Source organism: Lagopus leucura, unplaced genomic scaffold, assembly GCF_019238085.1.
Source record: "Lagopus leucura isolate 7727_CA_CO unplaced genomic scaffold, USGS_WTPT01 Super-Scaffold_100012, whole genome shotgun sequence".
NCBI lineage: Eukaryota > Metazoa > Chordata > Aves > Galliformes > Phasianidae > Lagopus > Lagopus leucura.
This window is the reverse complement of record NW_024962267.1, coordinates 8,449,274-8,476,815: the sequence shown is the minus strand read 5'-3', so window position 1 is coordinate 8,476,815 and position 27,542 is coordinate 8,449,274. Positions and strand designations below refer to the sequence as shown.

Below are 27,542 nucleotides of genomic sequence, written 5' to 3'. Positions count from 1 at the left end.
CAAAACACAGCACCATAGATGAGTGTTTGTGAAGAAAATTAACTCTGTCGTAGCTAAAACCACAACACTGAAAACAAAAGGCATTATTTATACCTAAACATTGTTCTTCTGTGTTGTTCTGTAGTGTTGGTGTCTTCTTTGGGCTACCGAATCAGCTGCCTCTGCTGCCTGTTGATTTGCACAGAAACTTTCATGGTAGCCCTTTGTTTGTCTCCAGAAAAGTAGTGCTTTATCAGTAAAAATTTGCCTTTAATATTCTCATTCTTTCTTCCTTTATCTTCTTCTGAAGATAGCAGGTGCTTGATAGTTTCTCAGGTGCAGCTCTTGTGACTTCTTAAGATGAAGGCACATAGTTCAAGCTTCATCATTCTCCACTTTCTCGTTACCAGCTTCTGTGGAGGATGGTGTATGTGTGCTGTTTTGATGAATAATGCTAAAGGGATGCTCTTCTTATCTGCTGTCCAGTGGTCTTTGTTATCCTTTTAGCTTCTCCTTTTTCGTCTTCACATGCATTGCTTAGAGAAATCACCATCACTGACTTCTGTCAGTTGTGGAAGGCATTTTAAACCGGGTACTGCCTCAGTTTTTTTTTTTTTTAATAGATCTCATTGACTTCATTTAGATTCCATAGTGTTTTAGAGAGATCCTTGTTTTTGTGGCAGAGTTTACTAAGAAAAAAATAGAACGTTAGTACAGACAAGCTGAGAAAATGCTTGATTAGAGGCTAGAACTCTTAATTGATTAATCTACAAGAGGAAGAAAAACCTGATCAGTGACAAAGTATACGTAGACAACATACATCTCAGAAGAAGCCAATAGACCTGGGTTTGGAAATTCTCATGCTTGCACTATGATGGTACCAAATTTTGTCAAAAACGCTGGTAGGAGTTGTACTCTATTTCTGTTGTAGAGCAGTACATTCACTGGAAACTACAAGCTGTGATTTAGTGGAGCTTTTGAAACTGTACATTTTTTTTGTAGATATACCAGTCTACTTGAAACAAAGATAAATTCTTTTTTTTTTTTTTTTTATTTTTAAACTTATAATTAGACTAGGGAACAGAAATATCACATCTGTAGAAAATATGCAACAGATGACTTGTTTGTCTTTAATTCAGATTGCCAAAAATCAAATTTGGAACAGATGACAAAAATTGAGAACACAGCAGTCAACTGTGGGGCATTAAAATCTAAGAGGAGAAAGGAATTTATGCAGTTTGCTTCAGTTGCATATACTGTTATGATATAGGACAAAAGCTAGGGTTTGTCATATTAGCAAAGGAGTTTGAACCCACAGAGTAAAACTTTGTGTTCTGATGAAACAGCTGAGAAGTGATCTTCTAGCTGCGTCAGTATTGTGCATGCTGGTTGGTGTTCAGTCCCTAACGGTGTAATGATGACTGCCTGTGAATAGAGTTGCATACGTTTTGTTTTTAATTAACCAGACTTACAGCCTTGATTACGTTTCTTTATGTTGAACATTTTATTTAATCTCATGTTCTTAAAAGTTCTTCTAGGTTTTAGAGCATCCGTATTAGTGGGTTCTTATCGTTTAATTGTTTTCAGTTTGTTTTTTTTTTTTTTTTTTTTGCATATGTCCTGTACCCTCCTAATTGAAAGGGTGAACATCTCCCCAGCTATGCATATCCATTGTCTTCTAGTGATGGAATTTTTGATGACTTGATGTCTATAATAAGTTTTTTTAGAACTGAGGTATAGTTTAGTAGTCAACAAACGTGGAAGATAAGCAAATGTTACTGCATAGTGTAAAAACAAACAAACAAACAAAAAAGCTACACATTCCTTGGGTTTCTTAACTGCTTTGTCTTGTTTTCCTGTGTTGTAAGTAAAATCATCCATGGGGTGATGTCTTCATAATTCTTCCTGTAATTAAAGCAGTCCTTCATCAGTCAATTGTAGTAAAGTTTGTGGGCTTTTATCCTTCCTTTCAGTGTTCCGCTTAAGCAAACATCTCTTTTTGGACAGGACAGACGACTATTTTCCATGAAGCTACATTTCACCTTTTTTTTTTTTTTCCTCCTATGTTTTTCCTTTTGGGAAAATTCCACTGCTTGAAACCTCTTTCCTGCAGACATATTTTATTTGGGATTTCATGTTCAGTTTACGCTCATTTCGATTTGTGCTGTTGCTGAGTTAGATAGTCTTGCCCCACCTTGTGTTGGCACTAGTGTTTGTGCAGCTGCCCAGTGATTTGTATCAGCTCGTGGTCTCCCTGAAAAATAATCCTTCTGCGTAAGTTGTTCCCTGATCTCTTGGATGATGTGGTCAGAATCGCTGTTGACCACATGAGAGGTGCATGAGCCTATGGTTGAGGAAGGTTAGAATTGACTCCTGAAGCAGTTCTGCCTTAAAGTTCTTCACTGGTAGTGAAACTAAAATTGAACTGTTTACCAGCATTTACAATCCTTTCTCTCTGTCCTCCTGTGTTTCCCAAGGAGTTTGTGTACAACAAGAAACCTTTACAATGTCTGCTCTCTCTCTTGAGAGGCACATAGATGAACAAATAGTGCTTCTCCTGCGCATAGTTCAGCAGTTTGTTGATGTGGAATGTCTGCAGACTTGTTTCTTAAATTGCAGCATATTTCAGTAGGATTATGCTATAATAGTCAGAACTGACATAAAGTTATAAGGATCCATAACAGTTAAGCAATATGTGCTGTAAATTAGATATTATTTCATTTTTTTACTCCTGATACAGTTCAGAGGAAAAAAAAAATAACAAAAACAAGACAACAACAATGTAAAAAACAGCTTCTAAACTGAACATTTGGAGTTAGGAAATTCCAATTGCCTGTTGTGAGATGGAGTTGCACAAGCTCCAGGAGGGCTGGCCACTTGGGAATGCAGAGTAATAGTTCTGGATTGTCACTTCCAGTGTCTGGCTCCAATATGCTCTGCAGCAGCCAGGCATTGCAGTTGTAAGAAGACTTGGCAGTTTTTGGTATTCTCCCAACCGTGGCCCAAGCATTCCTGAACTTGGCCAATCTTTTGTTCATGGTTAGTTGTTTGCAGCTCAATTGAAAGACTGGGCAGTGCCATATGAAAGAATTCAGCCTTGAGGTTTTTAATTGTGATGGACTAGGCTTCAGTAAGGCTTTGTAGATTACAGTTTTAATTCTGAAGGCTCCTGCTCAGAAAAATTTAGTTAAGTTCCCATGGACCAGCAGAATAATGGTCTTTGAGGATGTCATTGACAACAATCCATTTCATGGTCAGGCATACAGAGGTATTAAAGCCTTAAAAATAATTCTGTTTTGAAGGAATTAATAGTAACCATCCTTTAATAGTAAACCATCATGGAAAATTTCTGTCTTGGTTATAGCTTGGCAAAATGTGTTTAAAGAGCTGAAAATATGTTGTATGTGTGGAAATGTCAGACAATTCTGCTCTCTAATGGTACAACATTAGTTTCTAAGTGATGGTAAGACCAGATGATCTTAGTGACTTTTTCCAGCCTTAATGATTCTATCATTCTAAACATATGTATTCTTTTTCTGGCGTTTTGATAAGAATAAACTGCAACTTCCTTTTCATTTCTGTATCTATCAATCCCTCACTCGGTAACTAAGTTAGCAAAATTAATGTGCCTGAAATAAATATCTGTACTTTTGATAAAAAGGGGTAAGCATTGAATGCCACACTGGAAATCTTTAGACACTTTAGGCACTGACTTTTAGGAGACACATATATCCTATCCTAAGACACTGCAACCTTTACTCTTAAGAAAAAAAATTAGGGAAATAGAAAAATACTTTCATTTCTTTTTTAAATAAATAATGGTATGAGGATGCTTGGGTCTAGAGCAGTATATCCAGCTGAAGAAGAGGTAAATCTGTATCCACTTTTTCTTGTTATGTTTACTAATTGTCATTAAAGCATATTTATGTTACTTCCTAGTATGAAGAAATTGATGCAGAAAGTATATGAAGTTATATGAAGTGACAGGCTGTTGTGTTGTTTTATTTAGAGGTTTTAACACACAGCTGTTATTTAGCATTCTCGATGGACAAGGACTACCTGGGTTTGTTTGTGTGTGTCTACAAATGTTTTACTGCAGTGTTTTATCTTAAGTTAATGATGATTTCCACTCTTCCTTGCATCCAATCTCTTTCCCTTCCAATAGGATGAGAAAAAGCCTGAATCTCGTCTTTGAGTCATGGCTGATTGAAGTCATTGATCCTTTGTAAGAAATTGGCATAAGGGACACTGCAATTTTTAAATGTAGTTTGGTTTCCTTTAATTTCATTAATTGTCATCGCTTTTTTATTCCCTTTCCTGACTGAGAATAAAGGCTTTCTTTTCTTCCCCTTTCTTTTCCCCTCTTTTCCTTTTGCATTTTTTCCTCCTCATTTTCCTGCTTTTTTACTCTCTCTCTCTGTGGGACATTCCATTAATCAGTCCAAGCATCCCATTAACTCTTCAGAAGAGGAAGCTGAAATGACTCCTGTAAGTTACTGTCACATCTATGTATAGTTTCAGTTTGTTGGCATTTGCATCAATTTGCCTGTAATATAAAAAAAATCACATTAATAACTTCATTTGTATCCTCTGGTACCATGATAGCACACTAAGTACATTGTTAAAGTTAGACTTTCTCAATCTGAAGTTGATCATTACCTGTTTTCTAGTTAATTAGAGGAGCCTACTTGAAATACACTTAAAAGTTTTTTTCTTTTCTTTGGAAGCATAATTGTTCCTGGCAGTCCATTGCAAAGGAAGGCATGAAATGAAATCTTTAAGTTATATATTAATCACTTTGTAATGTGTGTTCTTATATGTTCCACACGAAAACACAATCTCAAAGAATTTGCAAAGAAAAAATTTGGTTCTCCCTTCCCCTCTTTGTACTCTTTTTGGGACAACGTTTAAAAAAAAGTGTGTATGTGTATATACAAAAAAATAAAATACAATTCTTGAGTTCTGTTTTAAAAATAGTGTATTCTAGCTGTTTCTGCTGATTGTCTAAAGAATTCAATATACCAATGTAGTCATAAACTGTGGTAGTTTCCTTTTTAAGAAAGTTTTGTGAGCATAGAGGTTTTTATCAGACACTGCTCACTGCATTCTGTATTTTCCTTATTTAAGTTTGGTTCCTGGTGAAAGAGGTAGGCTTTTTAAAAAAAGTCTTATTGTGTTTCTTAGCTGTCATCAATTAAATTCAGATTAGTGGCACAAGAGTGCCACCAGCTGGTTTAACTAGATATGAGTTACTATTAAATTGTGCTGGGAGAGAGACAGCTTTGTGCCAGGACATGAGATCCCAATATTGTGGTGGGAGCAGGTGGAAGGACACTGGATGGGTTTCACGGTGGATGACCAAGAAGGTCTCTCAAGTAGTAATTCAAGTTTTGGCTTTGTTTTCCTAGATTTCATTGGTGTTATTTGTTTGTCAGGGAAAGTACTTTGGACGGAAAAGTAGATTATTTATAGAAATTAGGCATTTATGTTGTCAGAACTTTGATTTAAATTTGAACTTTAGGAGTAGGGAGGAGGGATGAGCCATTTAGATCCTCATCGTAGTTCAGTGTAGTCATATTATCTTATGGCATTATAACAGAATCACAGGATCACCAAGGTTGGAAAAGACCTAAAAGATCACCCAGTCCAACCGTTCACCTATTCCCAATAGCTCCTACTAAACCATGTCCCTCAACACAACATCCAGTCTTTCCTTGAACACCCCCAGGCTCAGTGACTCCACCACCTCCCTGGGCAGTCCATTCCAGTGCCTGACCACCCTTTCTGAAAAGTAATACTTCCTCATGTCCAGCCTGAATCTCCCCTGCCGTAGCTTGAAACCATTCCCCCTGGTCCTATCACTAATGACACGAGAGAAGAGGCCGACCCCCAGCTCACTACAACCTCCCTTCAGGAAGTTATAGAGAGCAATGAGGTCTCCCCTGAGCCTCCTCTTCTCCAGGCTGAACATTCCCAGCTCCTTCAGCCTCTCCTCATATGGCCTGTGTTCCAGACCCCTCACCAGCTTTGTTACCCTCCTTTGAACAGAATATTTATCTACCTCTGAACAGTGGAGTATTCCTGGGAAGCCTGTATTAAAAGGCAGCATCAGTTCCCCTCTGGCGTTTGATCTGGTCCATCCTCTAAAATAGACAAAATATTTTACAATTGCAGTTGTAAAGGAATAGCACGTTGTTCCAAAATGAAGCATCCTCTAATTGTTTTTTTTAAAGGAAACTTTGTTTATAATCCCTGTCTGCTTACTGCATGAACTAATTTTTTTTTTCTCTGGGTTTATGTAGATCAAACATTTGAAGTGATATGCACGTGTTTAGCCAAGCTATGTAATATCTCAGAAGTCAGCTGGTTTGCTTTACTCCATCTAACCATTCTAACTTTTGGTTATCTGGAGTACTGTAGAAATGTGTTACATAGAAGTAAGGAATTTGTCAAGACATTGTCAAAAGATGCATGTGCATGACTCTACATGTTTCTCTCCAGCTCAGACTACGCATTTTATTGGCAATACTTGTTCTTATGAAGGACCATTATTCTTAACATCCAAATAATTTTACTGTGGTTATCTGTTTTCATATTTTGTTGCAAGTCTAGCAAAGCAGTATTAGAATAGAATAAAAACTTATTACTGGATAAATATGGTGCTGTTCTTCAATATAAGATGGGAACAGCCGAAAGGAACAGTGATAGGACAAAGGTTAAATTATCTCCCTTAAGATTCTCTATTGGATAAGTATTTTCTGGGAAATGGTATTTGCTTTTAAATAGATATTCCTTATACTAAACCCTAGGAAAGAGGTTGTGAATGTGCACTGTAATGTTCTTTTTACCCTACTGCACAATTCATTAAGAAAAAGTGATGCAACTTGTCAGAGATTGTGATCGGTGATTAGAAGTCCATCCAGAAAGAATTCTTTGAAAGAATTGCTTGAACTTGTCCCTCTCTACATGGTAAAATCAATCAACATGGTAGTAACAGCTGAGACATGCAGCCACAAGGGAGGAAATTTGCAGTGTAGTGATGGTACGTGAGATACATTCAATGTTCTTGTTTAATACCATGGTATCAATCTGATTTCCTCAGCAGACTTGTGACTGAAATTCTGTAGACCGAGCTGATGATTTTGCTGTTCTGTAATAGATGCTGCAGATGATGATCCCTCTAACTCTGTTATTCTTCAATTTCTATGTTTAAGAAGCATTCCTTACAGGTTGCTGCTTGTTTTGTTTCCTTTTTGTACAGTTTAAAGTGTATTTTCTGAGAAACTTGCATTATTTTTTACAAAAAAAAAAAAAAAGTGGGGAAAAAAAGCTTAGTTGTCAGTAAAGTTTAGATTATTTATGGTGACATCTTTTAAAGTAATAGTCAGCATAGAAGGCATGGAACCAGTTCTTTGCCTCCATGTGATCAGCTTTTAGTAACTTTGTACAGCAGAAGCAGAATTTTCAGTTTTACAGGACTGTACAGGATTTTTGACAAATGAATGTTTTTGTTCTAAATGTTCTTTAAAAATAAGTCGTTTCTTGCAGAAAAGAAACCAGTAGCAGGTAAGCAAAGCTCTTAATTCTATTCTGTGACCTTTTGTTCAGAGAAAGTTGATTAAACTTGTGTCCTCTTAGCGTGACTGCTTTTATATGAGTGTTAGGTTTGTATTATTTGGGAATGTTCACATTTTTATGGGAGGGAAAAGAACAGAAGATGTAGGTGCGTTGTGTTGTTTTTTCCCCTTAAACTCTGCTTATCTTCTGTAGTCAATATGCTATAAAATTACTGACTACTTTTGACCTATGTTCTTTCTCTTTCTTTCTGAACAAGCACTCCTATTTGGACAGGGAAACCTCCCTCCTTCTGAGAAACATTGCAGGAAAGCCTTCTCACTTGCTGACCAAGGTGATGCTTCTTCTTTCCACCTGCATGTGACTGTTCCTATGTAGAAAGTAGCTTTTGCGGTATGCTGTACTCCTCCCACCCCTGCCCTTTCCAGGAACTTTTGCATTTGCTTAGATTATTTTCCTGTTTGCCCAAGGTGTTTTTGAAGAGCATTTTACTGTCTTTGCACGTTTATCAAAGTGTTCAGTTTCTTGGCAAATACTTAATAATTATATCAGCAGGTTAAAAATGCGTTAGCTACAAAGGAAACATACTGAGCTAGGAGCTGTTTTGTTCCTATTCCCACTCAATACTTTAAGAAAATAAAGAAGAGCTGCAGTGGTAGAATATAGATGAGAGTATTCTATGCTGTTAAAATGCATTAGTATCCTGTATGGAAGTTCAGTCACTTTATGAAGATAAAATGTAGCGAGTAATAGAATTAATTTATTTTAAACAAAGGCAATTTAGATATAATATAGGGTGATAGTGTTATAATAAGACAATGGTATAGTGAGTCAGGTGTAAACAAAGCCTGATCATAAATACATTTTCCTTATGGGTCAGTGATCTATTAAGAGTCCACAAATTGCTGATCATTTCCTCTGGTTCAATTTAAAAGTTGCAATTTTCATATGTGTTTCCCTTTGAAACTAGATTAGGAGAGATAGAGCAAGCCAAAAATCTCCCAGATGAAAAACAAAAAAAAAAGCATGCTGAGATGAAGTGTATGCACTTTCACATTGGTGAGAAAACTTTGTTCGATATCTGAAGTGTCAGATATGTCTGATGCTATTTACCTACTTATCTAACACTCCATGTGTTATTTTTCTAAAAGATGACATGGAGAAAAAAAAATATCTTGAACAAACCTGAATTTGCCAAGGTAGATTTTATCACTTCAAAACAATAGAGAGAATGTTTGATTAGCTGAAGTAGTCTGTATTTTCCAATAAAAGTTTGGAAATACTGCTTCCTTAGGTATCTGAAGATTCTTCCCAGAATGCCCAGTGTGCATCTTGTGCAACAGTTTTTGGCTCTCTAAATAGCAGATGAAGCCACATAGTTTTCTTCTTTTGTGACTGTTGCTTCTAAACCTCAAGTCTGTGCTACTTTCCCTTTAGCCTGTCAGCTTCCCCCATTCCATCAATATATACACACACTTCCATAACTCTAGCATCAGTAACGAAGCAAACAGCCATCAAGCCAGCAAATCTTGCTTTGTTGCAACACAAACAGAAGCCATAATATTTTTTTGCCTCCATCTGTTTTCATATCTTCCCTTCAGGTTATTTAAATACTGAATGTGCATTGGTTACCATATGGAACTTCAGGCTTATTTAAAAAAAAAAAAAAAAAAAAGACAAAATATCAAGTCTATCAGATTATGTGAGCACAAACTACTTTGTATGAGTAGTTCTAACAATACTCATGAAGTTAATTTTTTGGATTTTTAAATCTTTGTCTTATTTGGCTTCAAAGCCCTTAGAGTCAGGTGCTTATGATGACTTTCCTGACATTCTAAGGATAGTATTTCTTGTTAACTCAGCATAGGATAATCTTAGTATAGCTGAGCCCTCTACTGACTATCGAGCATACAGTTCTGGTGTGAATACCTTTAGTGGTTCCCATCTGACCTCCTGTAGAGAGAAGTTTTGTTAGTAAAATGATATGATTCGTAGAATCATAGAATGGTCTATGTTGGAAAGGACCTTATCAGTCATCTAATTCCAGCCATCTTGCTATGAGCAGTGATTACATTCCACTAGATCAGGTTGCCAAAAAGCTGCATCGAATCTGACCTTGAACACTTCCAGGGATAAGGCATCCATGGGTTCTCCAGAAAACAATTCTGTTCTTCATCTCAAAAACCTCCAACTCCTCCTCACTGTCCAGCTTGTATTTGTGCTTGGAACTGTACCGACCCAGGTGCAGGGCTTTGCACTTGGTCTTGTTGAACAGCATGTTCGTACAGACCTATCTCTCTCTATCTCTCAAGTCTGTTGAGATCCCTCACAATGGCATGCCTTCCTTCGGGCATATCAATTGCACCACTCAGCTTGATGTCGTCCAGAGTGCACTCAATCCCACTGTCCGTGTCACTGACGGAGATGTTAAACAATACCAGTCAGTACAGACCTCCAAGGAACGCTGCTCATCACTGATCCCACTCAACCTGGACATGAAGCCTTTGGCCACAACACCTTGAATTTGGCCATCCAGTCAACTCCTTATCCACCAGGCAGCATGTCCATTGAATCCACATCTGTCCATTTTAGAGAGAAGGATGTTGTGTGGTGCAAAGCATTGCATGCTTTGCAGTCCAGGTAGGCCTCATCCTTTGCTCTTTTCCGCTAATGCTGTAATCCCAATGTAAAGGCTACTGAGTTTGTCAATCACGTTTTTGCCTTTGGTGATGCTTTCCTGGCTGCCTCTGGTCACCTCTCTGTTTTCACTGTGCTTTGTGGGTCATCTGCACCGTGATCTTGCTAAGTACAGAGGTGAGACTGGCTGGCCTGTAGTTCCTCAAGTATTCTTTTTTCCCTTTTAAAAATACGGGTTATCTTCCTCTTTTTCTAGTCACTGGACTGCCACAGCTTTTCAAGTATGGTGGATAAGTGACATTGTAGTGACGTTAGATAAGCCCCATTATGAGAGATGCCATCTTAAGAAGTAGGGCTTTTACTTGCAATTGTACTTAGGTATTAGATCTGTTAAATGTATGATCACGTTACAGCTCTAATCTGGTGGCTCTGGCCTGCCAATTAGTTGTTTTATGTCTTACTGTTTCTTGTATTCTTCCCCTTCATTTATCTACTCCTTATATTCAGAATAAGGAGATTTTGAGAAAGAAATACAAATCTTGTTCTCTGATAATGTAACTCCTTTTAAAAATTCTGGAAATGAACTAGGTTCTTGTTGCTTTGCATTTGTGCCTAGACACAATTCATTTTGCAGCACATGGAAGGTCACAGCCCCTCCCCAAAATATATATATTTTTTCATTGTGCTGGTCTCTTCATTTTTAAATGTAGTTCTGTGCTTTATTGCTCACAGCATTTACCCCACATCCCACCCTCTTTTCTTTTGTTTTTTTTTCATGAAACAGAAGTGAATATATATCAGTGAGATAAATTACAGAATGTTGAAAACAAAGCAATTAATCTTTAAAGTCTAAGCTTCAGGCTTGTTTGGAAGTAAGCCATCTAGCTAAGCTATAGATTTTGAAGTCTGTAATTCTTTATGGCTATGAAATACAGAGCAACACAGACACAAATAATTTTGGGAGAATATTCAGAATATATTCTAGCCTAGGACATGCAAATGGGAAATAAAATTGCATGTCACATTTCTGAGTTATCAGTTATTTAACTGTTCTGATGTATGTGAAACTTAGACTACATTCAGGAAGACAGGTGATGGTGATTTAGTGATGTAAAGCTGCAGATACGAATGTCAGCATCTTCAGAAAATGTCTAGTAATGTCTTTCTCATTGACCTGAAAGGCAAATAATCTTGTTATGAGTGCAGATTGCCCTGGTTTTGTAGGTTTTGGTTACTACACTGTGTAATCCCTCCAGACTTGAGAATAAATCAGCTGCAAAGTGATCTTCATGCATCTCAGGTCAGTCTGGTTCAGATGTGCTTGTTACTGAATCTGTGTAAGTGAAATCCTTTGCACTATTTTTTTTTTCCCACTCTGAAATCACTACTGATTTTGTCAAGCCTAGTATAGGCACTTTTTCAGGGAGACAGCATAACATACGTCCTTGTTGCATAAGATTCTCCTCTGTCTTACATTGAAGTATGCCTTCAAAATGGTATGAGGTCTAATTGGAGGCCAGTAACCAGTGGTGCACTGCAGGATTCAGTAGTGGTCTGGTACTGTTTAACATCTTTGTTAATGATCTGGTTGATGGGTAGGGCATACCCTTAGCAAAACTAGGAGGAAGGGAGGATATACTAGATGGTCATGCTGCTATTCAAAGGAACCTCAACAGGCTGGAGAAGTGGGCTGACAGGAATTTTGTGAAGTTCGTTAAGGGGAAGTGTGAAGTCTTGCAGCTTGGGAGGAACTGCCACAGGTACCAGTGTATGCTGGGGGCTGCCCAACTGAGAAACATCATGGCAAAATAGAACCTGGGGGTTTTGGTGGGCATCATCTTGACAGTGAGCCAGCAGTGTGCCCTTGCCACAAAGAAAGCTAACAGTATCCTAGGTTAGATTAGGAATGTTGCCAGCACATTAAGGAATATGATGCTTCCATTTAACCAGCACTGGGGTGGCAGCACCCACTGGGGTGATTCTCCAATGTATGATAGTTATGGAGATAGTGAATGGAGTCCATTAGAAGATTCTGAGGCTGGAGAAGTGACTGAAGCTTTTATTCTAAGGGGAAAAGCTGAGAAGGTTCAGGGGTGATCACATCAATGTCTACAAATACTTGAAGGAAGTGTATAATATGGGATGGAGGTGGGCTTTTTTTCACTGGGACATGACAAGAAACCATGGATATGTGCTGAAATGCAGGAGGTTCCCTCTGAGCATCAGGTAGACACTGAAGTTTACTGAGTGCTGGCACAGGTTGCCCAGAGAGGTTATGAAGTCTCAGTCCTTGGAAGTATTCAGTAGCCTTTTGGTCATGGTCCTGGGGAATCAGCAGTAGGCGACCCTGTTTGAGTAGAGGGTTGAATAAGCTGACTTCAACCATTCTGTTGTTCTCTGAAAAGTGGGAAAAGCAGGTTTCCCAGAAGTAGAGAGATACATTTTCCACATTTTGGACAAAACTAATTGTTTCATGCTATATGATGTCCTGTGTAGCAGTAAGAGCTGGGGGAAAAGGCAAAGAAAGAAGAGGGCTATTTGGAATTAGCTTCCCAGTTAACTGTTGTACATAATGAAGCACAGTTTTCCTGGGAAAGACTAAACATCTTCCTGCAGATGGGAAGTAACAAATAAATGAACTTATTTTGCTTTGCTTGCACATACAACTTTTGATTTATCTATTAAGCTCTTGTTATCTCTGACCACGAGTTCTTCTCTTCTCTTCACTTCCTCTGAGTGGGTTGAGGAACAAAGAGCTATGTGAGGCTTAGCTGTGTACCAGTGATAAGCGCACAGCACTTAAATACTTGTGAATTTTGATCAAATGTGGGAGGCTCTAGAGAGGTTTGTAGACACACTTCTGCACTGAATTCATAAACAACAGCTGTCTATCTCTTTCCCTTCCTTCTTATCCTTAATAGACGGCAGGGGAAAGATCTCTTCTCTAAGAGCTCTTGGTAAGGGACAGTGTGACTTTGAGATGCAGTTAAAACGTGACTGCTGCTTTCCACTTTTCCTTCAGAAGCCATCATCTGTGTTGGACTTGGTCTTCTAATAGCAAAAAGCTTGTGAGTGGTGCATAGATTTTGGGGAAAAAAGAAACAAAACAAACCTGCATTCATGGGAGCTATTGAGACTGAGAAAACAGGTCTGTCTGCTTTTGAAATGATTGACGGACACCGAGTGGTCTTCCTAAATTTTTCTCCTCCCTTTTCAGTTAAAGTAAAAATCACAATCTTGTGTGCCCTTGTTTTCTTGTGTGTTGTATCATCATCATAATTCAAGCATTTCAGGTGAACTGTTGTCTCAGACAGTCTCAGGCACAATCCCCAAAACCACCCTACTGTTTCACGTGCGTTTCCATGCTTATTAATGTGATAGAAATGCTGTGACAGGGAGCTACAGGAAATGCCGTATTGAGTTGGGAAGGGAGAAGGCAGTATGTGGAGCAAGGGCCTGCCACCTTAGCATGGTGAGCTTCTCACTGTGGAAGAGGGTGCTGTACTCTCTAACAGTAAGTGAGCTTCAGAAGAGAGAAGTGTCTTTTTTCTCCCTCTTGCTTTCCATGGATTTAGATTATTCTTGGTTACTTTGAGGCGAAAATACAATTTAAAAAAAAAAAAAAAAAGTTAATTCTGCAAACACAAATTGAGTGTTCATAAGTGGAATATTGCTGCACGTTGTTTGTGTTTTATGAATCTTAATGAATTTGTCAGGAAATCCAAAGCTGTAGTTAAAAATCACTTTTTGAATTGGGGCAGAGGATGATTCTGCTAGCTTATGCACTCATCTAACTTTTGCCTTCGAGTGCTGAGTGCATATACAGTTGTTCTAGTAAAAAATAAACAGAAAACTCTTCAGTGATATTCTGATTGATATAGGCTAAATATAGGAATAATAAAGATGTCTTGAGGTTTGGGGAACATGCAGAATTTAAGATGTTAATATGATGCTTTGAGACAAAAGGAGCTTCTGCCTTAGTTAAAACCCTGGAGTAAAGAAAATCATTTGCTAAACAAGCGATTTCCTTTCTACCTGAGGTGAGATTATAGTTGGAAAAACAAACACTGGATACGTGCTTCTAGTTCTTCAATATTGCTTATATACATCTAATTATTCAAGTAAGACTTTACTGAAATAATTTGAAATTAAACATTAAACACATTTCTTCTTGTGTGCATCTTATGATCTCTGTATCCTCCATGTCACTTCAGTGAGGTATGGACTTAGCTGTTTACCTCTTGTTGTTTAACTGCTAGCTTTTCTAAGCACTGTAAACTTTTTCAGTGATATTTTCCTCCTTCCTTCTGTTCTGCCTGGCAAGTAAGAAAAATCGGTTAATGACCTCTTAAAAGCATACAATGAAACGAAAAATAAATCCCTAACCTAGAAATAGTAAGCTTAATTTGAGCAAATTCACCCCTGCCGTAGCACATACGTTGCATGCTTAATGTTGAAACGCAAGCAGAATATCTTTTACTGCACATTTAACTTGGAACTAGAGCAGGAGATTAACTGTCATACTAATGAAATCTAAACTTGAGATTTTTGGAGTTATTTTTCCAGTGTTAAAGTATAGGGTAAAATAACTATAAGCTGAGTTCTAGTTTAAAAAATAATTTAAAAAGTCTTGAAATTGAAGACCAGCGTGTTGTGGAGTTGTACTCCTAATTTTAGTTTGCAGTATGTTAAAATAAACAAGTTCTTAGCATAAATGTATTACAAAGCATTATTTAAACAGGTTTACTTTTGTCCGTAACTCCATGTAAACTCAGCAAGGTTTAAAGCCAATGAAGGCTCAAGCCCTAAGTGCAAGTATAACAGTACACCTGAAGTTGTCTTTTGAAGAAGGAATTTATGTGGTGATTGAAGTCATGCGTACTGCTGCTAAAACAGTGACCTTTTCCCAGTAGAGGTGGAGAGAAAACACCATGTTTTGTGGTCTTAGACCTCTGTATGTCCTTTATGTTTTTATATAACGTGACTGTAAAAGCAATCCTGTCTAAATGGGAATTCTGCTGAAAAGCAGTATTTATGCTGTGTTAATTTTCAACAAGGTCACCTCCCCCATTGTTTTTGTGGCTGCAGCAGCACTGTGAGGCAGACGTATCAGCCATCCCAGGGATTTACATTTGTACATGTCACTTGTGAAATGACTTAGGCAGCAGTTCTGCTTGCCATTTATATGTGTGTTTATTGACCATTTGGCAACATGACTCATATCACTGATACTAAAAGGATTTAGCAGTGAAGGGAAGGTTTTGGGAGTGGCTCTCATGGGGAAATATGGATGAGTGGTTCTACTTGGGCAGTTAAGAATAGAGTAAGTCACTGTGAGTTTTGAAGAATGCAGTAGTTACTCTGTCATTTAAGTGATCAAAATAGATAGTTCTTTCTGCTGCTCTCCTGAAACAACATGTGCTGTATCAGCAATGCTGCGGCCTTGGTCTTAAAACTAACTACAAGGTCAAAATGAAATACTTTAAAATGCTTGACTGTCCTGCGCTTTCAAACATTCTAATTCTTTCTTCCATCCAGACCTCTCTTTATGATATATAGCTGGCTAAAAACAATTCTTTGTTTTACATCTTCAGTCTGTTTTTTGTTTAAATTTGAACTGACTTTGTTAAAATATAACACAGTATAAGAACTCCTGATCTCTGAATCCTCATGTAGGTGTAGTGCGAATTGAAAAGTAATTGATGGTAGAATAGTAAATCCTTGGAATTGTTTATATTCTAGCATTTTTAAAAGCATTTTAGGGAGTAATAATGGATTATGAACTTTGAGATAAACAGAGAGATTGGTTGTACTGGCGCAGGTGGATGAGAGGTCCCCAGCTGATTGCTGCTTTCTCTTGGCTGTTGCTGCAGGTACCTGTGTTCAGTTCTATGAAGTGCTCTTGCTGGGACGAGCTCTCAGTAGCTGCATTGCACAGGTGCACAGTGAAATGGGGTGGAAAATTGTGCTGCCTGCTGTTAGCAAAGAGCAAAACCAAATGTGCTGTCAACCTTTGTACAGCAATAAAAGTTTATGGTTGAATTACTGAGCAGCTTTTTAAACTGCAAGCCAAGTCTCTCAAAATGTGTGATAACTTCAGAAAATCTTTTGTTGATTTTTAAATCAACAAAATCATCCATGCGTTTTTAAATGCATGGATGCATACCATCACTGTTAGAAATATTTTAAACCTCAGGTTTTGGTAATAATTTATTTCTGTAGATGGAAGCAACCAAGAAAGAGTACTGTAGAATTCTAGATGTGTTTTGCATTGAAACAATTTGAAATGGCACTTTTTTTTTTGTTTTCTTTTAATAGAATGCTATTCTGATTTAACCTTTCCATGTTCTGTGACACCATTCTTACGATAAATAAGAATTTTGGTTCCCTGTAGACTAATTAAAAATGCGTTTTAAGGTAGTTGAGTTCCCAAATAGAGTTTCAAGTCAATATTATTTCTGCTCGCGTGAATTTACTGGTTCCTTTTATTGTCAAACATTATATTTCTGTGAGGGCAGCTGATTGTCTTACCTAGTTGATGTTTCTTTTCGGTGCATAGCATGGGCACAGATGTGAGGGAGTAAAAGCTGTTAAGTAATAATACAGGTGGCAGAGGAAATAGCGTTTTGCAGTTGGTAGGAATGTTAGTAGCTCACTGAGAAGTGGAAAAAAATAGTTCTATGGTTTTGAGTAGTCTAGTTTTAGTAAAGTGTCCTGGCTACTTATTGCTAATTCTTCTAAACCCGTGCGCATAGTGTGAAACTCTATTTGAAGGATTTGTTTTCAGTACTTTCTTTATGCTCTTGTATTTGTCGTATGTCTGTTGGTTGCACTCAGTTGTGAACTGTTGTTGAATGTGTCTTGTCCAAGAGAGTGACTTTAAATAAGTATGGTAAAGTACCTGGTGATAATGTGCCAGGCTACTTAAAATAAAGAGAATAGAGATAGACCATGTGTGCATATATAAAATATATACCTCTAATATGTTATTTTGGAGGCAATGGCATTAGTGTTTCTAAGCGTCAGACACGTGAAGTAACACTTTCTAAAAAATAATAGTCTTCATCATTGCTGACAAAAAGTTGTGGAATTATAGGTGGGTGAGTTTCAGTTGTGTTCAAGTGTGGTAGCTTCAAAATGAAATCCACTAAAGCTCACCTGGAGTGTGTTTAACTGTAATTTGGTGTGTCTTGCCCCCTCAGGAGGAACAGGCTGCTAAACTGAAAGCTGAGAAGATTAGAGTGGCGTTAGAGAAGATTAAAGAAGCACAAGTGAAAAAGGTAAATTATTTATGCTGTTTTATGAGATTTTTTTTTTACACTTTTTCACCTGGAAAATGCAGGCATAATACTTCTCATTTGTGTCTATTACCATTGCGATACCTTAAAGAAAACAGGAACGCTGTAGTGATCAGATCTGATCTAGAGTGATAATGTACCTTTTCATCTGGACGCCAGTCAAAAAATCCTAGCATATCTAATACAAATATGTTTTGCTTAAGGAATTTTGCAGCCAGTGTGCTGTTAGAATAGTTTGCCACCACAGCTGAAACAAAGATTTAGCCTCCTGAGACTGTCTTTGTGTATTAAGCACTCTCACCTCAAATGTGAGTTTCTTCACAAATCCTTTCTTTACACACGTGTGTTGTCAGATTTTCCAGCGATAAATAGAATGCAAATGTTTCAGATTACACAGAGAGGTTACAAAGTGAAGGAAGTCTGACACCACCTGACGCAACATCAAAGATGTTCCTTCCAGATTTAGCCTTCTTATTTTAATTTTGAAGCGTTCCAGTAATTTTGTCTTCTACATTTAGTGTTTATAAATCAAAACCTAAAAAATGTCCTGAGTTGGAAGATGGGAATTAAAACTTAGTAGTACTAGTGTATTACAACTACTGCATTTTAACTTTTGCAGCTGAGCAAGAAGTAAAAAGGAAGCAAGCAGCATAATGATTAGCAAGAAAAATCTATTGACTTCAGATTTTTTTATTAGTTGAAAAAATAAGTGCATTTTTCTTTCTGGGCAGTGACCTCTTTAAAGTGGACTCTGAAAAGCCACTGTGTTTTAAAAGTATATTTGTTGTATACTAATGCTTAATGTCTCCAGGAAAATAAGACAGTATAGGTGTGCTGCATATATGATAACGTTGTTAGAAAATAGAGAAAAAGCAGGCAGAAAGCTTGACTTGCAAATCTGAAGAAATATGTTCTGTGTAAGTTGGTATAATTCTCAATCTATGCTTGTGCCACCTACATATTTTCCTCTTTGTGAGAAAATTGTCATTCAGATGTTTATGGGTTTTTACGTTTTGAGGAGAATGTTGAATGATCTGAATATTTTGTTATTTAACAAAATCTTAGAAAAAGGCCTTAAAAAGTACATTTTTACTTGAAATGTAGAAAATGTGGTAAGTTGAACCTCTTTGTGTTTTTCTGATTTTCTGCTCAATAGTTGGTGATCAGAGTCCACATGTCTGATGACAGCTCAAAAACAATGATGGTGGATGAGAGGCAGACAGTGAGACAAGTATTAGACAATCTGATGGACAAATCACATTGTGGTTATAGTTTAGACTGGTCGTTGGTGGAAACCATCTCTGAATTGCAGATGGGTAAGTAATTTATTTATAAACGTTTGTCATTCTTATCTGTTGATGTGGTACTTATGCATATTGATGTCTTCAGAGTAATTTAAATTCTTAACTTCATAGTATTTAATATCCAGGGCTAGTAATCTTCTTTCATCATTGTGAATTTGTTTGCCAGACTATAATTCTGCATGAACTTCACTACGCATTGTTTCAAATGGATGTGGGAATGTTTTCTTCCTTGGTATTAAAACGATGTCTAAATTGGAAGGCTTGATAGAGGAATTGTAGTAATGTCTATTGACTGAGCCTCTTGGTTTTGATGTGTTCTTCATGTAAGAGTGAGACGAGGAATAAAAAAAAAAAATCTCACCATACAAAAAAGTCTGTTAGAGGATAACTCATTACCTTATGAATCTTAAAGATATCACCCAGACCTTATTAACTTCCTGTGTTGTTCCTCTGCTATCTTAAATCTTAGTTCATTCCCTACAGATGGCATTTTGTTGCATTCACTCTTAGTGTTCTTAATTACTGAGGATTTTGAGTTGTCCTATGTCATCTCAGGCTCCTTTAGTAAGAGCTCCTTGATCTGGATATGGTGAGTGCCATATGCTCTCTGTAAAAATGTGGTGTAATTGATTTGGAGAGGAATATGTTTGGTTTTAACAGGCAAGTTAAAACAAGTCCCAAAGAATTCTGAAAACTTTTTTGCCTGAGTGACAATATGGCCTATGTGAAAGGGGAAATAATTGCTGAGAGCAAGGTGCTACTTGAGAATCATTTAGAGAAGAGTGTTGGTCAGTGATTTCCCAAAGACTTAGGATAAGAATTTTCAGATATTTCTCTACCACTTCAGTAAATTTTTGTCTTTTTAAAAATTCCCCTCTTCCTTTTTGCTGATTTTTCATCGTCCTATACTGGTGATAACCATCTCAATACAGAGGCATAATCCATTTTCCAAATTCTTCTACCATACTCCTACTAACTAGGGTTATTCTACCTTTCAGAAACATTTTGTTTTCCCTCTAAGCACTGTTTATGACTTTTTTTGACACTTTGAGTGAGATAGCAACTGGGGATGTAGATACAAAATTAATGCTGAAAAAGCCACCTAAGAAATTCCTCTAAGAGCTCTGTTAACCAGAGTATATATAAATGTGATTGTTTTTTTTATTTGTTCTTACAACATGTCAGATATTGTTATTTGAATTTGTTGTATTCATGTGGGATAGTTAGCTTTGTCAAGTTCAACAAATGGGTTATTCAGGCTTGTTATACAGATGGTTACGTAAGCCTGAACAGAGAGAAGTGAAAATAGTGTGTGTGTGTAAAATTAAGCTGGGCACTTGCAAACGTTCACTAAATTCTTTCTAGTTTGTGTTGTAAATTTCTTCTTCATTTTAGTAGGTCTTGAAGTGTATTTTTTTCCATACATGCCTCATCTCCCTGGTGAAATTACAGTGTAGCTTATTTCACAGAAAGTGACAGATTAAAATGTTTGCTCTTTTATTATTGCTGCAGAAAGGATCTTTGAAGATCATGAAAATTTAGTTGAAAATCTTCTCAATTGGACGAGAGACAGTCAAAACAAGCTAATGTTCGTGGAACGTATAGAGAAATACGCACTTTTTAAGAATCCCCAGGTAAGCCTGAGGCGTATGTTGACTGTATGTATGTGCATGTCTGATGGCAATTTCATAATGCTTTTGTTAGCATTCATTTTAATATTTCTATTTTGATACTTGTGTCCATATAAAAATGCCAGGCAACCTTACATCTCAGTGCCACATACATCCATGCTGTGATTGATAAAAGATCAGATGTGTAACAGAAAAACCCGAGCCGAAGCTGTTTCCTAATGTATTCATGAGCAATTTTAATAGTGATAAAGGCAGACAGTTTCACAGCAATTGCACTTAGTGCTGTTCACAAAAATAAGTATACAAGCAAGGTATTGGCAGGTATTGCTGAGAGTATTGCTGCTCCACTGTGTTCTTTGTTTACTGACAAGGTGAACATTCTGAAGAGGATATCCACACACTGTGGTCAAGTGACACAAGAGGAGGACTTACACTTCCCTGTGAAAGTTGGGACTTGCCTCTATTCATCCATGTTCCCTGTTTAGGAAACAAAAGGGTCCTCTTCTCTCTTGGGAACTGATTATTGAGGGATGATAGTGGAGATTTCAAAATGTTAACTACATATTTGATATCCAGCAGCAGTTCATTACCAAGGAGGCAGCTCTTTGAAGAATTTGGAGCTGAAAAGTTTTGTATATACTATAATTTGATCTCTTCTAACTCTTAGTAGCGACTTGCCACTTGAGGTCATGGATTATTTTTATATTGACATATATGATATGGCATTTATGTGGTAACTTCTTGGATCTAGACTCCCTGTTTACCTAGCAAGCTGAGTAGCAATTTTGCATGGACATCCTTTTGTACGCTGTAAATTTACTTTCAAGCAAAAACTGAAAATTGGGTCTTACTCCAGTGCTTTGTTAGGAAGCTGCAAAGCTCTGCAAAAAAAACTGTTTTAAGACTGTGTTGATAAACGTTTACTACATTACATGTAGTATGCACTGTCAAGAGCACAAGACACCAGCGTAAAACCAATTTTTAAATACACATATTTCACCTTTATTTGAAGGCTTGATCTGGAACTTATGAATATTGTTTTCTTTTTTTTCCAGTAAGAGCTAGAGGTTGGGAAGAAGATTTTCATCGCCTTTATCCTTTCCAAGCTGAAGAAAAGCATAGGAGTAGTTCTTAAATAAGATAGAGTACCTGTTGCTTAAAAGCTCCTTCTGATAAGACAAGGAGTATTTAGTAGTTCTGTGAAATATTTTTTTTCAGAGAAACTATCAGCACAAGGTGAAAAGACATGCATTTCTTCTGCGTGTGCTTCTGTCAACACACCAGTAATGTCAAGATTTAACACGTTTTAAGATACTGTGGCATTTTCAAGTTCACCCTACTTTTGTTTCTGGATATGTTACACCAGTCAGCTTGTTGTGTGGAAAGCCAGGAAAATATTATTATGAGACTATTGCTTTAGGATAAGAGCTGGGACTGATTGGCACTTCGGAAGAGGTGGTTGTTTATTAAGTTCCATGTATGATGTAGCCATCTGATAGTTTCATCTGGATTATAAAGTTTTTAATTAGAGTATCATTCTTAACACCTTGTTTCTTACTCCTATAGAAAGGCAAATGAGAAATGTTATTTGGCTTTATTTCAGAATGCCTATAGAAATCCTGACCTCTCTCTTGTTACAGAACTATCTCCTGGGGAAAAAAGAAACCTCTGAGATGGCAGACAGAAATAAAGAGGTGCTGCTAGAGGTGAGACTGCCAAAACAAAAAGAACATCAGCATTTGAAACTAAACTCTAAAACTTTGTGGTTATTGAATCTAATGGATGGATCTGAATGGGAAAATGGAATATGTTACATTTGAGGAAAAATAACTATTTTAATGTCACTGTATTTCATATAAAATAGGTTACTTTGAATGTGTCTTTATTTTCTTTGGCAACCAAAATGAGGTTACCTGTAGTGGTGGTTAAACAGTTGAAATCTGGAGAACTACTGCTTATCTGTTGACCTGAGATGACAGAATTTTTTTGAGCACCCTCCAAATTGTTACTCAGTACGAAATTCTGTAGTGTTGGTTCAGTGACTAGTTCCATGTTAGAATCTTGAGTTTTGTTAGTAAGCAAAGTAGTTAAAAACAATTTCAGTTACACTTTAAAATAAACCACTAAAAATTAGATTTTAAAAGTGAGTGACAGAAAGGGAAGTTATGTAATGTGTTCAGTATTAAACAATTCACAGAACTAAGGACAACAAAAAAGGAAGCGTGGAGTAAAGAGATCAAACAAATTGTAGCATTCATAAGCTGAAAACAGAATAATTTTGAGATGTTTTTGTAGAGACATACCTATGCTGAAGTGTGATAGCTTCCACTTGATCATATTGCACAGAGAAAAACCTTTCCTTAATCAGTGTGCATTCCTTAGATGCGGAATTTCAGTCTCAATAAAAAGCAAAACAAAACACTGCATGCTGTACGTTCTCTTTCTGTCACTTTTCAAACCACCGTTTTTATCTCCAGGAATGTTTCTGTGGAAGTTCTGTAACTGTGCCAGAAATTGAAGGAGTTCTGTGGCTGAAAGAGGATGGTAAGAAATCTTGGAAGAAACGTTACTTTCTTCTACGAGCTTCAGGAATCTACTATGTTCCTAAGGGGAAGGCAAAGGTATGCTATTTTAAAGCAATTTACCTGTCTTGTTTATTGCTGAGAAATCATTTGGGCACAAGACTCAGCTTTATTAGCTGTGTGCCCTGCCCAGAGCCTTTAATTAAAAGTGCAGCTTTGTTGTGCAAGTGAATTGTAGATTTACTATAAATTACTGTGGTAACACTTGATATGAATTGTCTAACCCCATATTTAAAAATGCAAGACAACGGGAGTCTGTTTGTTGAGTGAGTTTGGGCTTAGGTGGTCAGAAACACCCAAGATTCACTGAGATTAATTAACAGCAAATGTAAAAGTTCCCAGTCAAATCAGTCCTATTTAATCCATTCTGATAGCAATGCTGAGTAATTATTAGCAGTCTGCTGTAATTGGTTGTCAAGAGGCAAAATACAAATGAACACACAATAGACAGAATTTGAAAAAGAATATCCTGATTAAAAAGGTCTGATGGAAGAGTTTATGCATGGCTGTATTCCCTTGCTGTACTGGTAGTGTTAGAATCAGATTGAAACTAATGATAGTATCATATTAGTATTGAATCTTAACACTAAAGTGGTTTGATTTTTTATTTATTTATTTTTTTTTTTCTTTTTCAGTGTTTGTGGTTTTCTTACATAGCTGTTTTGTAAATTAGTATTTTTGTACTCAATAGGTCTCGCGGGATCTCGTGTGCTTTCTACAGCTAGATCATGTCAACGTTTACTACGGACAGGACTATCGGAACAAATACAAAGCTCCCACAGACTACTGCTTAGTGCTGAAGGTAGGAGAATAGTTGTTGCCTGTTCTCTGTGCTCCTCATGACTTGGTAAATATTTACATATTGCTCTGAACTGCCAGACTGACGATTCCTACTCTATTTAATCGTTCTATTTAATTGTTATCAAGTATTACACCAAAATCTTTGGCAGCTGCCTTACAGGAATGCAGACTTAGTGGATTTAATGCTCTTTGAAACACTAATGTCAGGGTTTTCCTGTCCTCTCAGAGCATATGTTCAGAGTAGTGCACAAATTGGGATTAGTGTCAAGCCCACCCATATTGCCCAACCTGGGGAGACAGGGATGCTGTAAGGGAAGAAACTTCTTAGTATTAAGACAAATAGAAGTACAAGTAGAAAAAAAACGTTATGAAATCAGTGACCTAATCTTAAACTGTAGAGTTATTAATTAATGCTTTTGGTTGTTTTAGATTGCATCAATTTCATAGAATCATAGTGTGGTTTGAGTTGGAATGGACCTTTAAGCTCATCTGACTCCAACCCCCCTGCTATAGGCAGGGACACCTTCCTCTAGACCAGGTTGCTCACAGCCCCATCCAGCCTGGCCTTGAATGCTTCCAGGGAGGGGGCATTCACAACCTCTCTGTGCAACCTGTTCCAATGTCTCACCACCCTCACAGTAAAGAATTTCTTCCTGATATCTAGTCTAAATCTACCTTCTTTCAGTTTAAAGCCATTTCCCTCCTCCTGTCACTACTTGCCCCTACAAAGAAAAACAAAACAAAACAAAACAAAAACCTTCCTTAACTCTCACACATTGTTCAAAATAGTGTTAGTTCCTGCAAGATAGCTAGCTACAAAGCTATTTAACATATTTTCACAGTATGTTTGTAGCAAGTAAAGTATTTTCATGAATTTGAAAATGGCGCAAGTAACAAGATAGTTACAGTTAGACTTAAATTTTCCTTCTAACTTCATATCATCTTGTGTCAAGTGGTGCTGGGTACTGACATCAGTACATTAAAATGGTTGTTGTGCCTGGAGTGTGTGGCTGCCTGTCTGTGATGTGAAGAAAACATGTTGCCCTTCTTTTAACAGAGGGCATAATGTTTGGGCCCACTGACAGGTAGACATTGAGTGTCAAGTTTGGGATATGAGATTAAAGAGGAAGGCATAAAATTAAGATTGGAAATATTTTCTTTGTTCTTATAAGTCACTGGAATAGTTAATTGAATGCAATTAAATGCAAAAATACCACTGTTTGTAGGTATAATTATAAGTTACTTGTGTAAAATTGATTTCTTATGTTTGTATGCCACTTTCTATCTGTATCATTTTTATGGATGAATTATTTTTTTCAAGTGTATTGATCACCCAGAATAAACCAAAGTTTTATGTCAATAGATTTTAAAAAAGTAATTTATTACTGTTGTGAGCATAAGGGAAGACAAGAGAATATTGAAGTTAAATTTTTATCGTTAGTTAAAAATTAGAAGAAGAGTGTCCTCCACGGTACTGTACGTCGGCGTGAGGGAAGATTGAAATACTATTTGTCTCCCTGCAGTGGTGGTTAGTCCATAGGGGGGCAGTAAAGGAGACAACTCTGTGCACTTTGGCTGTCTTTTGCTTGCAATGTTTTTACAAGCTGAGACTGTTCTGACCACTTGGTTTGAGAGTAGAAACATGTATGAAGAGCCTCATGGTACAGAAGGCTCTGTAGGTAGATAAAAGGTGCAGAACTAAAATACTGAAAGACTCACCCTTTCCTAGTGTTTCATACCCGAAGTCAGTGCTCACTGACACGCTGCCAATCTCTGTGTAAAACAGTTCCCCTACCTCCTGAAATGCTTTCAAATATTTGTAAGTGAACTCAAAACATGTACTACCATCGAAGAGCAGTAAATTTGTCTTTATAAAACTTAGCAGTTAAATAGCTCTCCTTACCTTCCTACCCATTAAAATAATGGTTATTGCTAATGTTTTTATGCAGCATCCTCAGATCCAGAAGAAATCCCAGTATATCAAGTATCTTTGCTGTGATGATGTAAGAACTCTACACCAATGGATCAATGGCATCCGCATTGCTAAGGTAACATCCTCCAGCCAGTCTTCCATTGTTGTCATGGTCTGTATGAAACTATTTGCAGTTATTTGGCAAAACACATGCTGAATCCACACGAATCCTTTCCTTCTATTTCTGGTAACCTTAATTGTCAAATGACAAAATTGGTATCTTGGCTTAATGTTTGCCAGCTCCCTTTTGGGTTTCACATAATTGTTTTCTAGTATCTCCAGCTTGTGTTAGGCCCACTTCTTGCATTATCTAGCTGGTTTGATGCTGTCTGTTCTAGCATAGACATTTTTTAATTTTCTTTTAGCAATTCATTAAGTAAAATGCAAAAGTTTGTGGTGAGGAAGCTGCCACTGCTGTTAAGTAAAGCAAAATGAAATTTGCACTGAATTAATTCTGTGTGAAATCCTTCACAGAGAGCATGCTTTTTTGTCTCTGGGTGTTTCTCCTTTTTCTGAGGGGGGAAAAAGGTGGAACAAAGAAGCTAAAGTTGAAGATCAACAGACCGAAAAGGGTACACAGCCTATATAGTAGTTAGCCTATGGAGTAGTTAAATTTGTTTGTCATTTCACTTAGTATGGGAAGCAACTGTATATGAACTATCAAGATGCACTAAAGAGAACAGAATCGGCATATGACTGGACTTCCTTGTCTAGCTCCAGTATCAAGTCAGGCTCCAGCTCATCTAGTTTGCCAGGTAATTATGTGACTTGTCTCTTAATAGAAAGATTTAATTACTACTTTTTTGTTACCAAATACTTGGAGACTGTAAGTGAAGCTATTTGAGGGGGGAATGGACTATTAATCTAAAAATGTGTTTTACGTTACTTGCAGTGGTGTATTTTCAGAACTTATAGTACTTTGTCATGAGCCTCCAGAAGAGTTTGTTTTTCTGATACTGAGAAGAGGAAGCCTCATTTCAAATTTGTGATGCCTCTATCTTCATGTATTGGAAAAAAATCATTTAAAAAAATCCAGCTCTATGCTTTAATGGTGCAAGTGGCTTTTGCTGACTGACATTTTTTAAATTGGTAATTGGGAAAGAATCACTGCCCAAAGAGAAACTTCCACACAGTCTCGTCAGAGATTCAAAATGGGGATTCTGCTTCTGGGGCAAATTTTGTGTGCCTGCAGGAATATGCTCTGTTATTCTGTTTTGTCGTCTAGACAGCAGTCTTCAGTGGGCTGGCTGTGAGTGGGAACATACAGAGTCGTTTGTGGGAACAGTGTCATTTGTTGGAATTAAATGTTTAACAAGCATGACTAGTAAATGTCACATAGAGTTCCACTGTAAGCATGGTGGCTTCACTCTTATGTTCAGAAACATATGCTGTTTCTTCACTTTCTTTTAAACAGAATCTCAATCAAATCATTCTAATCAATCTGACAGTGGAGTTTCTGACACCCAGCCAACTGGACATGTCCGTTCCCAAAGTATTGTCAGCTCCATGTTCTCTGAGGCCTGGAAGCGAGGCACGCAACTGGAGGAATCCAGCAAGGTAACAAGAAGACTTTAGTTTGAGAATCAACACACAACAGAATGCACAAGACAGAGCATTACCTCTTCCACCTCTGTCTGAAGTGGGGATGGATTTTTCTCATCTTTTTTACTCTGTTATTTACATACACTGCCATGTAATTGGTTTGGTTTGTTTTTTTTTTCCCCAGGAATCACTTTTTCAGGGAATTCACTCATAGAACTTTC

General features: G+C 37.2%; 1 protein-coding gene across 6 annotated transcripts in view; it reads left to right on the top strand.

Moving 5' to 3' along the window:
- RAPH1 (Ras association (RalGDS/AF-6) and pleckstrin homology domains 1) overlaps positions 1-27,542 on the top strand; it is an 84,372-nt gene that overhangs the window by 44,215 nt on the left and 12,615 nt on the right. For 4 of the 6 annotated variants that reach the window (XR_006179540.1, XM_042874260.1, XM_042874262.1 and 1 more), the window contains exons 5-13: positions 17,394-17,471; positions 18,646-18,805; positions 20,306-20,427; positions 22,065-22,130; positions 22,902-23,045; positions 23,698-23,808; positions 25,757-25,855; positions 26,414-26,534; positions 27,194-27,336. Coding sequence is in view for 5 of the 6 variants with exons in the window: in XM_042874260.1 (XP_042730194.1) it covers positions 17,394-17,471; positions 18,646-18,805; positions 20,306-20,427; positions 22,065-22,130; positions 22,902-23,045; positions 23,698-23,808; positions 25,757-25,855; positions 26,414-26,534; positions 27,194-27,336 (1,044 nt within the window). In the remaining variant the exon portion in view is untranslated. Of the gene's footprint in view, positions 1-7,813; positions 7,889-17,393; positions 17,472-18,645; positions 18,806-20,305; positions 20,428-22,064; positions 22,131-22,901; positions 23,046-23,697; positions 23,809-25,756; positions 25,856-26,413; positions 26,535-27,193; positions 27,337-27,542 lie in introns of all 6 variants that reach the window. The other 2 variants (XM_042874264.1, XM_042874263.1) reach the window with 1 other exon arrangement.